The sequence below is a fragment of the Magallana gigas genome, chromosome 4, assembly GCF_963853765.1.
Source record: "Magallana gigas chromosome 4, xbMagGiga1.1, whole genome shotgun sequence".
Lineage (NCBI taxonomy): Eukaryota > Metazoa > Mollusca > Bivalvia > Ostreida > Ostreidae > Magallana > Magallana gigas.
In genome coordinates, this window is record NC_088856.1 from 11117995 (window position 1) to 11131784 (window position 13790).

Below are 13790 nucleotides of genomic sequence, written 5' to 3' on the forward strand. Positions count from 1 at the left end.
ATTTTAGTTTCTTTTATTCTTTTTTTTTACAAACACAAATGTATTACCATGTGTTGTTCATGCATTTTAAAGTTCGTGCAACCCGCGCAACCTCTCTCGATCGGAAAAACAACCGACTGTAACTTTCTCGATCGGTATTTATACCCCAATGGTAGTAGAAGAGCGATTAAAACTAATATGGCGACCAAATGCTTTATTAATTTATGTCAGCTTAATTAATACATGTAGAATACTAGACACGTTATTCTTCTGCGTTTGCCTTGAGAGTAGGACATTTATACAGTTAAATAAATATTTACCGTCTTCCTTGGAAGACGGTTTAAAGAGTTGAAATAATTTACAGTGTCCGGGTTGTGCACTTCCTCTCCTTTGTGATTGGTCGAATATACATGATGTGAAAATTTACATTTATTTCATTGGTTGAAATACTGTTCAACACAAGGGAAACAATTTTCTGTTGATCTGTTTCACGAACGACTTAATAAATTTCATAGATTTCAAATCTTAAAAAGTGAGAAAACGAAAAATCAATACAAATTTGCTATGAATGAAATTCAGCCAACTAGTTGAAAGCAATATTCTTTAATTTATTATTGTTTATTCAAATAAAAAAATGAAGAAAAAAATGATGCAGTGTGGCTAATATCGATAAAGTTGTTTGCACCTTTGATAGGTAAAAACAATATTAGTTAAACAAGATGCTGAATGCATCGGTATAACTTTGATTTTATTAAAATACGAGTCTACGACCCTTCCTAAGATCTCTTTTACCCTACTATAAGCGCTCTCAACTTACAAGCACGGGTACACATTTCTCTTAAAAAGCTAAACTTGTGATTCAAATCATGTTTTCTTAATGCGTAAGTATTTTAATCGGAAGTACCATTCGTTCACTAAAAGTAAAGTTTATTCATGCGCATGCCTTGCTATTTTGGAAATTAACTTAAAGGTGCGATATATCTTATTTAACATGATTATTGTACGTACCGTAGTGCTTTTGCATTACATCAACAGAGTTGACCAATGATATTGCATGCCGATCATTCCTGCAATATAAATACCTGTTTTCTTTTAATTTAGGACGGAGATTATGATGCGTTACAAACAGTTACAGAAATTATACATAATAAACTATAAACATAAAGGTAATGCTTACGAGAATTTTATTGATAGGTTTCATAATAGGACAACATTTTTCGGATGTACTTTGCAAATTAAGTCGAGGAAGACTGTCTCCATTTCGATTATAATTGCAAATAAATAGCAACTAAACACTAAAAGTTCACATATCTCAACAATTTATTTCATATACATAATAAGTGTTCACTTTCCAAAACTCAATAGCAATAAACACATTCGAATGATTAATGCCCAATAAACCATCTAGCACATTAGTTTAAATATACATTGCAGCAATATTTATATAAAACGCATGTTAACAACTGCGATCAAGATAAAGTAATACTATAAGAACCAAAGTTGATAAAACACTGGCTAAACTCCTGTTAACTTCATTCAAACGAGTAATGGCCATGCACTCCTTGTTGGTATTTGCATTTATTTGTGTTTTTTATGTGAATATTATCTCAAGCCACGATGTCTTTACAAATGTGGCATACTCAAAACCAGTCACCTTAAAGCTGACATGAATTCATAAAAGCATTTGGTCGCCATATTAGTTTCGATCGCTCCTCTACTGCCACTGGGGTATATATATCTGTTGAGAAAGTTACGGTCGGTTGCTTTCCGATCGAGGCATTCAGGTTGCACGGACTTCTAAATGCATGAACTACACATTGTATTAAAATGTTTGTAGTAAAGAATAAAGAAAACAACAATCAATGAAATACACAATATGTTTATTCTGTGAAAGGATTTTCCAGATATCTTTAATATTTTGCACATACAGTGCTGCCTCACTACGCATTCACATCGAACACGTGTGTCGTTCATACAGAGAGGGTGGGGCCAGGATGGCGGGTTGAATTTTTACATAAGAATATATAGAAAACATCTTTAAAAATATTCTGGGAAAGTTTTCAGTCCAAAACCCAGTACTTTGTGTGAAAGCTCACGTTATACAGATTTAAGTTTGATGAAACAATGATTCTCTAGAGAAAAGTGAGGCCACAAAATGGGGGGGGGGGGGGGGGTATATCGGATCAGAGAAATATCTTCTTAGAGGTATAACAACAAAAGGGGCTTTGTATTTACTAAAAACAGATGTGGATAAAAACTGGCAGATTTCATTTTTTTAGCAAAATCTACTGTACTTGGTTGTAAAGATATTTTGATTTTGATACTGTAATGCTAATTTGATCAGAGTTAAGGCAATTGTTGCTCAGGTGAGCGATGTAGCCCCTGGGCCTCTTGTTGTAAGTAGCTTGCCTCGTTTTAGAAATTTATAGTGGCACATTTCTGCCATTCACATACCTTTTTGTCTATATATTTCACTCGTCAAGTCACGATAGCTATCTCAAACAAGAGGCCCATGGGACACATATCGCTCACCTGAACAATAGTTCCTTTATCATTTTATTTTATGATGAAGTGAAAAAAATATTGTAAAAGTCTCATATATTTCAAGATTTTGCCATATATTAAACAATGCATAAAAAGGAGAAAAAACATCTTTGGTATGCTTGTATTCATAATTGTTTTACACATCAAATGAGACTTTATTTTAAGCTCTAAAATACCATATTTACGCCCCAAGGGGCCTCAGCCCTTGACCCAGGGACCATGAATTACACAATTTAAATAGAATCGTGTTTGAGTAAAGAAGAAAATTTTCTAAGATTTAATACGTTTCACTACATGACTATATTAGCCCTGCCCTAGGTCCTAAACCCAGGGTGTTGAATTTCACAAGTTATGTAGATGACTTCATGGACATTATAACCTTGCATTTAGTTTTTACAAATATATATAGGAGAAGAGAAAAAGATTTCCGAAGATTAAATACATTTTTACTTTATTGCTTAATAGCCCCACCTTAAAGCATGAACCCCCGACCAAGGTACATGAATTTCACAATTTTGGTGAAGGGCTATGTTGGCATTATAACTATGCATTTAGTTTGTTCCTGACATGTGTACGGGTAAAGAAGATTTCTGTTTTTTGAAGTTTTCAAGAAGTTGAAAATGTAAAATTGTTAACGCACGACACACGGCGATCGACAAAAAGAACTCAGGTGACCTAATAAAAGAATTAAAAAAAGAAATCATGTTTACGTAAAAGAAGTCATTATAATATTTAACAGTTTCGCTCATTTGAACAATAGACAAATGAAAGTTTTTTTTCTATATTAAAATGAGGATCTATGAAACATCAATTTCTAGAGAGTTAGCTCTCCTATCTGTTTGATGTCATTATGGATATCTTCATCTTCTACGACGGTCCTTGGTTCAGTCTTGAAAACAAAGTCTTTAATTTTCTAGAAGAAAGAAAAAGATTACTAAAAAAACGCAGAAAGACAAATGTCTTTGAGTTTTAATTGTAGTTTAGAAATGTTATTCAAAATGAACACATATACAAAAATACACAAGGAAAACTTCTACTCTACTCGTACAAAAGTTTCAAATCTGCAACATTGTAGCTCTAACTTATAAATAGACTTTTGGTGTTGAAATGAAAAGTAAACACACTTACATTGATTATTTGATGACTCTTTGCAACAGAGCCTGATTTCAACCTAAAAAAAATAACACATAAATAAAAAATTATGATAATACAGCTAGATAACTTTTCTCCTCACAATAACCTTTTTATCCAGAAAAAGTGGAATAAATGCCAAGCTAATTTCAACTTACATGATATTTTGGGGAAAAAACATCAGCTAAGATTTTAACATTTATACTCAGTGAAAATGTTTCGGTTATCAATATTATGCTGAAAATACGAAATTATAAATGCAAAGGGGAAAGGGGGAAGAAAATAAGTGTTTGGTTCATTCGAAAATAAGAACACCAAAAACTTCCATATCTCGAACACTGATATCTCGAATACAATGTATATGTTGAATTAAATTGTAAGTCCACACCACTAATTTTTTAAGCCATTTTACCCTTGATATCTCGAATACTCTGATATTACAAAGTTTTAAAACAGTCCCATCTAATTTGAGAGAACGTATATATATATATATATATATATATATATATATATATATATATATATATATATATATATATATATATATACACACACTCGCGCAAGCAAGAACCATATTTTACTCTCACATCGATCAAATTTAAAGCTATTAAGTTTGCGTACACGTAAAGTAAATATAAGAAGGGAGGAAATAAAAAAGATCATTTTAGCGTAATAAAATAGAATTAAGAGAAAATATAAACAGTTCAAAAGCATATGGAAATATTGCATAATGTGAAACCATTAAAACAAATAAAGTGAAAATGTACACCTACAAACAGGACTCGGGGACACGGATACATCGTATGTAGTAAGAATGCGCAAATAAACAAATATTCTATGTTATTTGTAAGATTTTTTTTTTAACTTAAAAATATTATGTTATTCTCTATATCTCTCTTTCAAAAAATATTCGATGTTAGTTGATAACTGTCAAAATATCACTACGTTGACAATGATACACGGTATATGTTATTCTTGCTGTGCTCGCATCCACGGTAGCTACTGGCGTAAACATATTAATAAAAGAAATGAAAATATTTAAAGATCAACATTTCGAATTGAACTCACCTTCTTCCTTACATTAGCAAATGTATATAGAAAGGGGTTTAGAGCTGAGTTTATCGGAAGAATGAATACAGCAACCCATGCATACACTTCTCCCGATATGACTTGGCCACTCAGAGCAAGCAGTCCTGTGCAGAGAAACAAAACAAAAACAGGAATATGCACCTGATACAGCAACAGTGCTTCTACTACATGTAACAGAAAGTTGGTTTTGAATCAAAAAGTGTCCTACTATTACCCATTATTCCAATAGGAAACCAACATAGGAAGTCTGACAGGACCACAAGGAATAGGCCTCGTGCAATGACCATGTCCCGATTTCTTCTGGTGGATTTGACCCTTGATGACGATTGTGATATTTCCCTGTATATCAAACACTGACCCAAAGCGATAATCATAAACAGCAAAAAATTCAGAATAATGAATACCGACGTAGAATATTCCCATCCAGCGGGCCGATCTCTTGTGAGGGGCAAGGCAAGACACACCACGGAGCGGGAGTAGAATTCTCCTTGAAAATAATTTCCTGGGATGAAAGGAATGACAGCTAACCAAATGGTGATACTCCAAACCATTGCGACACATATCAGAGCCTTGCGTCTTGTGAACTTAAATTGGCCGAGAGGGAACTTGACTGCAATCAGGCGATCTAGTGTTATAAGACACAGCAAGAAGACGGAAGTCTCACTGGAAGCCGTTGCTAGCACCCCAGCTATTCGACAAGTAGTACTGCGCCTCCAGAAAAGATCGTTCCAAACATAGCGCCCTCGATAGGACATATCAGCTGAAGCTATGATAATCATATAAACGCCCATCAGAAAATCAGATATACTCAGGTTGGTGATAAAGATGCCGTGTCCCTTCTTCAGAGTCTCTGTGTCGAAAAATATCTTAAAGACAAAGACGCCAAGATTTCCCAACAAGGAGCTTATTCCAATGATCCACAGGAACGCTGACAACACGTAGTTTTTCATCAAGTCGTCACATGAAGAAAATTCGTTGGGATGCGGCAAACATTCTTTGACTGACGGAGGCTTTAAACAACAAAATGCATACGAGTCCGTATAAAGTTTTGTGAGCTTTGATAGCCCGAAAAATATTTTGGATGAAAATTGTTCAATTTTGTTTTTTCGCAAATCCAGAACAGTTAACTTGGTCAGATTTTGAAATGCAAAATCCGAAACGAAACGAATATCATTTTTGGAAAGATTTAAATGACTGACCCTAACGAGTCCTTTCAATGTATCTTTGTTTATATTTTGTAAACGGGAATTCGTGACGACAATACTTGGTATCTTGTGTAATCCTAGAAAAGCCAGGTCTGATATTTTTGTTAGAAAATTATTTCCTTCCAGGTTCAAAGTTTTTAAAGAATCTAATCCGATAAAAGCATATGGATTTATATTTGTTATTCTGTTATTCCTTAGATCCAGTTCTAGGAGATTCTTTTGATTGACAAAGGAATAGGATTTTAATGATTTCATCATGCAGTTAGAAAGATTCAATATAACTAAATTGATCAAATGTTCGAAACTTGGTAAATAATGACTAAAGTCATTTTCACTCAAAGTTAGAGTCCGTAGTTCTTTTGGAAGCTTGACAAGACTTGTGCTATTAATGTTTCTGCAAACGCCAGAAAGACCGTGACTCTGACATTCTTTTGGGTACTCAATGTCACACAACAGTTCGTCGTCGTGGTACGGACAGTGGGGAATGTAGTCGCACAATTTATTTGGATCAAGGCAAATGCTGCTGTTCCTGCATCTATACAGACCTGGACAGGATTCTGTAAGAAGATACACAATTGGCAAAAGTGCAATAGAAGGAATTCAGTGTTGTTATAATGTTGTATTAAACCATGTTTAAATCAGAAATTTGTATCTCCTACTTCTTTAGCCAAGTTGGAATATTTCAAGAGAAAAAAAAAGATGACAAGAACACAGATAAATTTTTACGTTTAATAAAAATAATAAATACTTAAAGCGCACGAAATTTTGAGATTAGATTTCGAAATTAGTATGAGGGATTACACGAAATACTTTTAATTATAAGTTTAATTCTCGAAAAACTTCATTACCACACAGTAATTCATCTACACCATGTTCGCATTGCTCATGGCCATCACATACTAATCTTGGAGGTATACAAAAGCTATTGGGACATTTCAAGAATCCCATCGGACATTGGCTGAATTCTGGAAAAAAGTAAAGACAGTAAATTTAAAATCTAAATCATAGTATATCAAGCTGAATTTGAAAAGAATGCACCATTTATACCGCAATCTTCCAAGTGGGACAGGTCTCTACATCCGGTGACATCACCATACACGTCATAATCCAGGATACACCGCTGTGACATTGGTACAATCTTTCCAGATCGGCAAATAAAGTCATCGCTAACAGCGTACGTTTCTACAAAAGTGTTCCGTTTACATATTTACTTTTAAATTTTAGAACATACACAACATTTTTAACTGAATAAATTAAAACAAATTCCTCGTAGCATTCTTAGCTGAATAAATGTCTACCGTCAGAACAGATCAATGGCCCAGCATCTAATTTGACGAACTCTTCAACGCCAGGAGGGTCGATATAAATGCTTCTGATTGGCAGAACGGAGTGATCAGTTATGACACCGAAATCTTCTCGCACCTCTGTGAACTCTGCGCGGTACCATCCATCATATGTTGAATTACAGTTACACCTAGAATATAACTTCTGATTGGGTAACCGATCAATCAAAATTATCTTAATAAACTGATTTAATTTATAGGTGCCACAGCAGTGGTGTTTCTATTGAAATGAGCATTATGTACATGTTGTAGACAATTAAATTTTCACATTTTATGTATAACTTGATGCTAATTCTTGTATTAAATAATTGTTTTGTTACCTGTATAGTGTAACGGTTTAATATGTTATTTCTATTAATATGATTCTTTATTAATTAATTGTTCACACATTATCTACACTTAGGCTATAAATCTTATCTGTGTCTTAATCGTCCATCTTATCTCACCCCTGCTGACTTCACATTGATGACCATTAATTGTATTCAATGTATTGACTCCTGATTGTAAGGATCTTTAAATGAGAAATGACAATAACAACCATCTCAAAAATCCATAAAACAAAATACAAATTCAAAGCAGAGCAAAACGGACCTCTAAAGAGATAGAGGTAGGATCAGGTGCCTAGGAGGAGTGTGCATCCTCTGTTGAACGGTCACACCCGCCGTGTGTTCTTTGTTGTAATCGAAAAAAAATCCGGGAAAGTCCGTATTCAATTAAGTGATTACTGTGGTGTCATCAATATTCGTTGAATACCAATTTTCATGGATTTCGTTAAGTTGATCCACGAAATTAAGTGTTCATTGAAGTGCAATTTCTATTGACATCTTGTATTCATAGGGTAATAAGCTACGAAATTACGTATCCTTGAAACTGTGATTTTCACTTTATCCACGAAAATTGATAACCCTTGAATATTAATGAAATCACAGTATTTGTGGTCAGACTCTAACAATTAGTATAAAAGACGTCAGTCAGCATGCAACCCAGTGTAAGATTGTATTTGCTAAGAAAGTCGTTGTATCGACCATAATACTTACGAAGAGATGACTTCAAACAAAATTTTTTTTGACAGTCCAGTTTTTCCCGAAAACGACAAAAATCACATGGCGGGTGTAACCGCTCTGCATAGATGCTCACTCCTTCATGGTACCTGATTCTATCTCAATTTTTTTTAGGTCCGTGTATGCTTTGCTCCTGTTTTTAAGGTCTTCCGTTTTCCAACGGAAGACCTTATTGTTTTCGTTCGGTTTCTTTTTCCCTATTATTATTATTTTTTTTTTCTTACAAAATTTGTGCAGGCGATTTCTCGGAAATGGCTCAACCGATTCTCGTGAAACTTTCAGATCTAATAGATATTAATCCGAACTTAATATACATTTTTTTATTTTAATGACGTCATTTCCGTTCTTGAGAAAATGACGTTTTAGCGATTTTCAGAGGGTCGGCTTGTCCAGGGATCTTCTCCTAAACGGTAAAAGATATTGAGTTCAAACTTTCAGGGATTGTAGACAAGAGATTGTAGATGTGCAATTTGGCATTCATATTTGTCATGCTCAAAAGGCGTTAAAGCTCGCCTGGTCCCGAAAATTGAGACCAAAAAAAGTCGTAATTTTTCATGGTTTTCTTCGTTTATCTCTTTTCTGAAAAATATTTTGTCAACACATGTAATGCATAAAAGGTTTATATTTACAAGACCTTGCATTTGATATCAAGAAAAAGGGGCTGGCCCCTAAAATTAGGGAACCAAAGGGCTCTAAAGTCTTTCATCTGTAGCCCTTTACTGAAAGATATTTTGTGAAATATTATAGAAGCAAATATGTTTATCTCACAGTTATGTATCCAAGCAATGTAATGATTTTGTCATGTATTACGTAATTAAGGGTTTTTAGGGGCCAAAAGTCCAAAATTTCGATCACCCATATCTCAAAAAGGAAAAATATTTTGTTATGCAACACAGAAGAAAAGTTGTTCAAATTAATGTTATTAACCATATACAATCTTCAAAATTTTGTTAAACGGCCCCTATAAGGAGATAAGGGATCGGCCCCTAAAACCTTCTTTCTCATATATCTCCTAAATGGTAACAAATTTCTAAACACTTGTTGAACAAAATTTGTTTATAATTAAATGATCTTTCATTTGATATCAAGAAAAAGGGGCTGGCCCCTAAAATTAGGGAACCAAAGGGCTCTAAAATCTTTCATCTGTAGCCCTTTACTGAAAGATATTTTGTGAAAGGTTATTAATGCTAGATTAGGTATAATACGTTTCTATATCCTAACAATATAATGCTTTTCTCTTGCGTTACCAAATTAGGGTTTTTGGGACAAGATGTAAACAAAATTAATCTTTTTAATCTTAATTTGAGGAAATGCAAGCATTTAAAAAAAGCGATGCAATGAAGTATTAGTACTTCACTCCTTTTTCCCATATCATGTTTTGTTGTCGAAAATCAAAGTCGATCATGTCATATTTTCTTCTAAAAATCGGACGGAAGACCTCCTCGTTGCTCGCAACGAGATCGTGTCTAGTTTATTTTTATTTTGGTCTTTGGATATCGAAAACTGATCGTTATCAACACATGTCATAGCTGAGAACTAAATTGTGGTAATGTAAATTTGGGGAAATATAGACCAACGAGGTCAAGTATCCCCCCTCCTATGGAACACATTTTTGATGCAATAGTTTGCCTCAAAATGCCAAAAGTGATTTTGTATAGTTTCTGGAGCTATCGACGTCTATGAAAGTTCTCTCTGTGACTGTAATACCAAAGGATTTAACCGATTGCCATCTATCATGGTTGGTACATAAAATATAAAACGTATACATCTGAAAGAGTAATCTTACTTGGCCTTGCCTTCTTCGCATTTGTTGACAAAGGGACAAGAACAGCCTTCCGTTGATTCACCTAAAGTCGAATGAAACTCTTTTCCATTATCTCCTATCCAGATATCATCATGCGAATAGTTCGTGTAATGACAACGTATTCTGATTGATTGACTACACGTGCTCTCATTTTTGAGGTACGAGATTTGTTTCTCGGTAGCCGCGTATTTTAGAGTTGTGTTGATAGTTTCCATGATAGCTACAATGGTTTCTTCCAGGTTGTGATGGATAAGTGTTTGTACAGTCACGACCTGCTCAGATCTGTTAAACCTACACTCCACCTTTGTTTTTTCTTTTCCTAATGTAAAACAAAATTTCAATTGAGAGCTGAAAAAACTAAAGGCACTGTGAGCAAGCTCACAAATGATACCCCGCTAAGTAATCAAAACTCTATTCCTCTATTTGAAAATAACGGATGCTTCTTTTTCTTATGAGGACACTGAATGTGCACTGATGATTAAAGCTCATGTCAGGACACATTTAGAGCGGTGCGTCTTTTTACCCCAATGAACCCCAATGATACCCCAATGAACCCCAATGATACCCCAATGAACCCCAATAATACCCCAATGAACCCCAATGTTACCCCAATGATACCCTAATACACCTATTGATACCCCTATGATACCAAATGATATCCCAATGATATCCTAATGAACTTTGAAATATTAATACCCCAATGAAACTAAATGTGTGCATAGTTAAAAGATCTTCCGCGCAAGCGTGTGAATAAACACCGTACATGTATATAATTAATATCAAGTGTTTTTTTCCTTATTGTTTTTGTTCATTTTTGACCGAAAGTTTTCTTAATTCTTTTTTTAAAAACTATTCTTTAAAATTAAAATAAAAAATTCAAACCATGGCTGAATATTTAGAGGAACTGGCAGGGTTTTAAGAAATCCACACTGAAATGGATGATATATTCAATTTGTTCCAATGTCAAATTTCTCTATAATTTTTATTACTGTCCCAAATAAGAATTTAAAGCAATTGGGGAGCAAAATTAAAAAGCAATTGGGGAGAGAGGGGGTTATCTCATTCAACCTTCATTTTTCTGCATTCATCATTTATTTGTAAAGACGTGGCAGTAAAAACTGAAGTCTTTCTCCACAGGAGCCAAGCCCGTTTTAACATTAATTTCAATGTAACCATAAATAAAGAAAGGGGTCGAACTCTGACCAAAATAAAAAACTACCAGTTCGCTTCAAAAGCCTAATAAATCAATAAATTTTTAAAACACTCGCAATATGCATGTATTTTTCGGAAAAGTAATGTCTGAGATACACTCATGCCGAATTTCAAGTTGATGGGTCTTAAAATAGCGGAGATAAACGTCATTATTTTCTCGAAGTCGTCAGTTTATTTTTACTCGGACATTTACCGGTCCAGGGCTCACGATGGGATTTTGTCTCTGACAACAGCAGTATTGCAACAAGTCAAGAAACCCTTGCACTAATCTTTAAAAATATCACATCAAGCGCATGCTACTTACATCCTTAAATTCCAATAGAATTCCTTAAATACCCTCCAAACTGAACTTTTATTCTGCAGCCACATCAACTTCTGACCAGACCGGCTATTGTGATAGCTAATGTTTAACTCAATTTCATTGGTTAATATTCCTGATGGTCCAATCAGAATCAGTCTTTCTCGAAGACGTCAAAATGGCTGGCCCTATCAGAAGTCAATGTGATTGCAGAATAAAAGTTCAATATTGAGAGTATTTAAGGAATTTTATCGGAGTTTTTGTATGTAAGTAGCGTGCATTTGATGTAAGATTTTCAAAGATTAGTGCAAGGGTTTCTTGACTTGTTGCAATACTGCTGTTGTCAGAGGCAAAATCCCATCGTGAGCCCTGGACCGGTAAATGTCCGAGTAAAAATAAACTGACGACTTCGAGAAAATAATGACGTATAACTCCGCTATTTTAAGACCCATCAACTTGAAATTCGGCATGAGTGTATCTCAGACATTACTTTTCCGAAAAATACATGCATATTGCGAGTGTTTTAAAAATTAACTGATTTATTAGGCTTTTGAAGCGAGCTGGTGGTTTTTTATTTGGGTCAGAGTTCGACCCCTTTCTTTATTTATGGATACATTGAAACTAATGATTAAAACGGGCTTGGCCCCTGTGTCTTTCTCTAATGGAAAAGAATCGATATGTCTCTTTTTCTTAAAGTTATGTTGAACTAGCACAAATGAGTAAAGCTTCCATCAGGACATAATTACAGGTCACAGACAATCTTTGAGTCAAATTATAGCTTAAAAAATTCTAATAATTTCCCATCACAAGATATGGCCCAATCGGTGAAAAAACGGCACGTAGTTGAAATTTCATTTGTGTAACATGTTGTTACATAAAATTCATTAAGTGTATCAATTATGAACATACTTAGTATCATTTGGGTATTTCAAAGTTCATTGGGGTATCAATGGGGTTCATTGGGGTAAAAAGACGCACCCTATTTAGAGGTCAGGCCACATTAAATAAATATTTCAATTCTCATCCTGATTTGAAAACAATACAGGGCGGGTGGTTGGGTTTTATTTTAAAAATATTCATTTCACCGTCCATGTTCTATAACTAATACTTGCGCTTTATTTTTTTTATAGTTGTAAATGCTTATATGTTTTACATTAGTCAATTTGTATTCTATAGATTCAAATTTATTCAAACTTACATTTATTCATGCTATCTGTTAATGCATGAAGACATTTGTATCCTTATGATAAAAAAAACATGACTGGGATCAAACGATAAGGCATTTGAACACAGTATCGTAAAATTCTAACATCTGGCGATATTAATACATGCGAGGTGTTTTTCCCAGCTCTGCCGGAAAGGCCCGAGATGTTGAAATTGCCGAATCAACGTTAACATGTCAAGAGGCCATTAAATGTTTTGCATTTTTTGTACACCTAGTCCGATTAAAAAAAATCAACACAATTTTTTATTCGAAATAAAAATAATTAATCGAGGAGGGCCATTTTCCTAGAAGCGGTCGATGATAAGAATTTAAAGATTTTCTTTATGTGTTTTGAAACAAGCAAGCTCTGTGTCAAATTTTAGCTACTACATGTAATCAAGTTATGAAATAGACAAAAATCAAGATTTTATTTCTTAACATTGACCTTTAACTTGTTTACCTTGCCCAAATGACATTCGGTCAAGGTCAAGACACACCCTAAGGTCAATCTTTGTGTGAAGTAAATACTTTTAATGTCAATCTATAAGAAATATATTGACTGGACACGAATTTTTCACTGATTGACAGACAAACGGGCATGGTGAGTCTATATATCCGTCCTAAACCTCGTCTTGCGAGGAAGGGGATAAAATGTTTATTCCTTATATAGGAATACTTCATTTTCAGTAGCAAGACTTGTTCCTTGTATAAAAGAATTCAATTTCAAGTCATTATATTCAGTATTGGAAAAAATAATAAATGGACAGACTCATACCCAAATAAGACCAATAATCTATTTGCCCGGTGCTAAACAATAACACTTGGGATGTAAATGTTAAAGATAATATGTTAATAATGGTGAATAAAGTTTGAAAAATTCATCAATTTTTGTCAGAAGGAAGATTTCTCTTATAAGGAAT

At 34.1% G+C, this 13790-nt stretch overlaps 1 protein-coding gene across 2 annotated transcripts in view; it reads right to left on the reverse strand.

Moving 5' to 3' along the window:
• Nucleotides 1-2142: 2142 nt before the first annotated feature.
• Nucleotides 2143-13790, reverse strand: part of LOC117686416 (G-protein coupled receptor GRL101) — a 37609-nt gene continuing 25961 nt past the window's right edge. The window contains exons 12-19 of one of the 2 annotated variants that reach the window (XM_066081275.1): nt 10139-10199; nt 7247-7422; nt 6996-7130; nt 6797-6913; nt 4958-6505; nt 4723-4847; nt 3652-3694; nt 2143-3436 (exon numbers count right to left, since the gene is read on the reverse strand). In XM_066081275.1, the coding sequence (XP_065937347.1) occupies nt 3435-3436; nt 3652-3694; nt 4723-4847; nt 4958-6505; nt 6797-6913; nt 6996-7130; nt 7247-7422; nt 10139-10199 (2207 nt within the window). In that variant the 3' untranslated portion in view covers nt 2143-3434. Of the gene's footprint in view, nt 3437-3651; nt 3695-4722; nt 4848-4957; nt 6506-6796; nt 6914-6995; nt 7131-7246; nt 7423-10138; nt 10476-13790 lie in introns of both variants that reach the window. The other variant, XM_066081274.1, reaches the window with a different exon arrangement.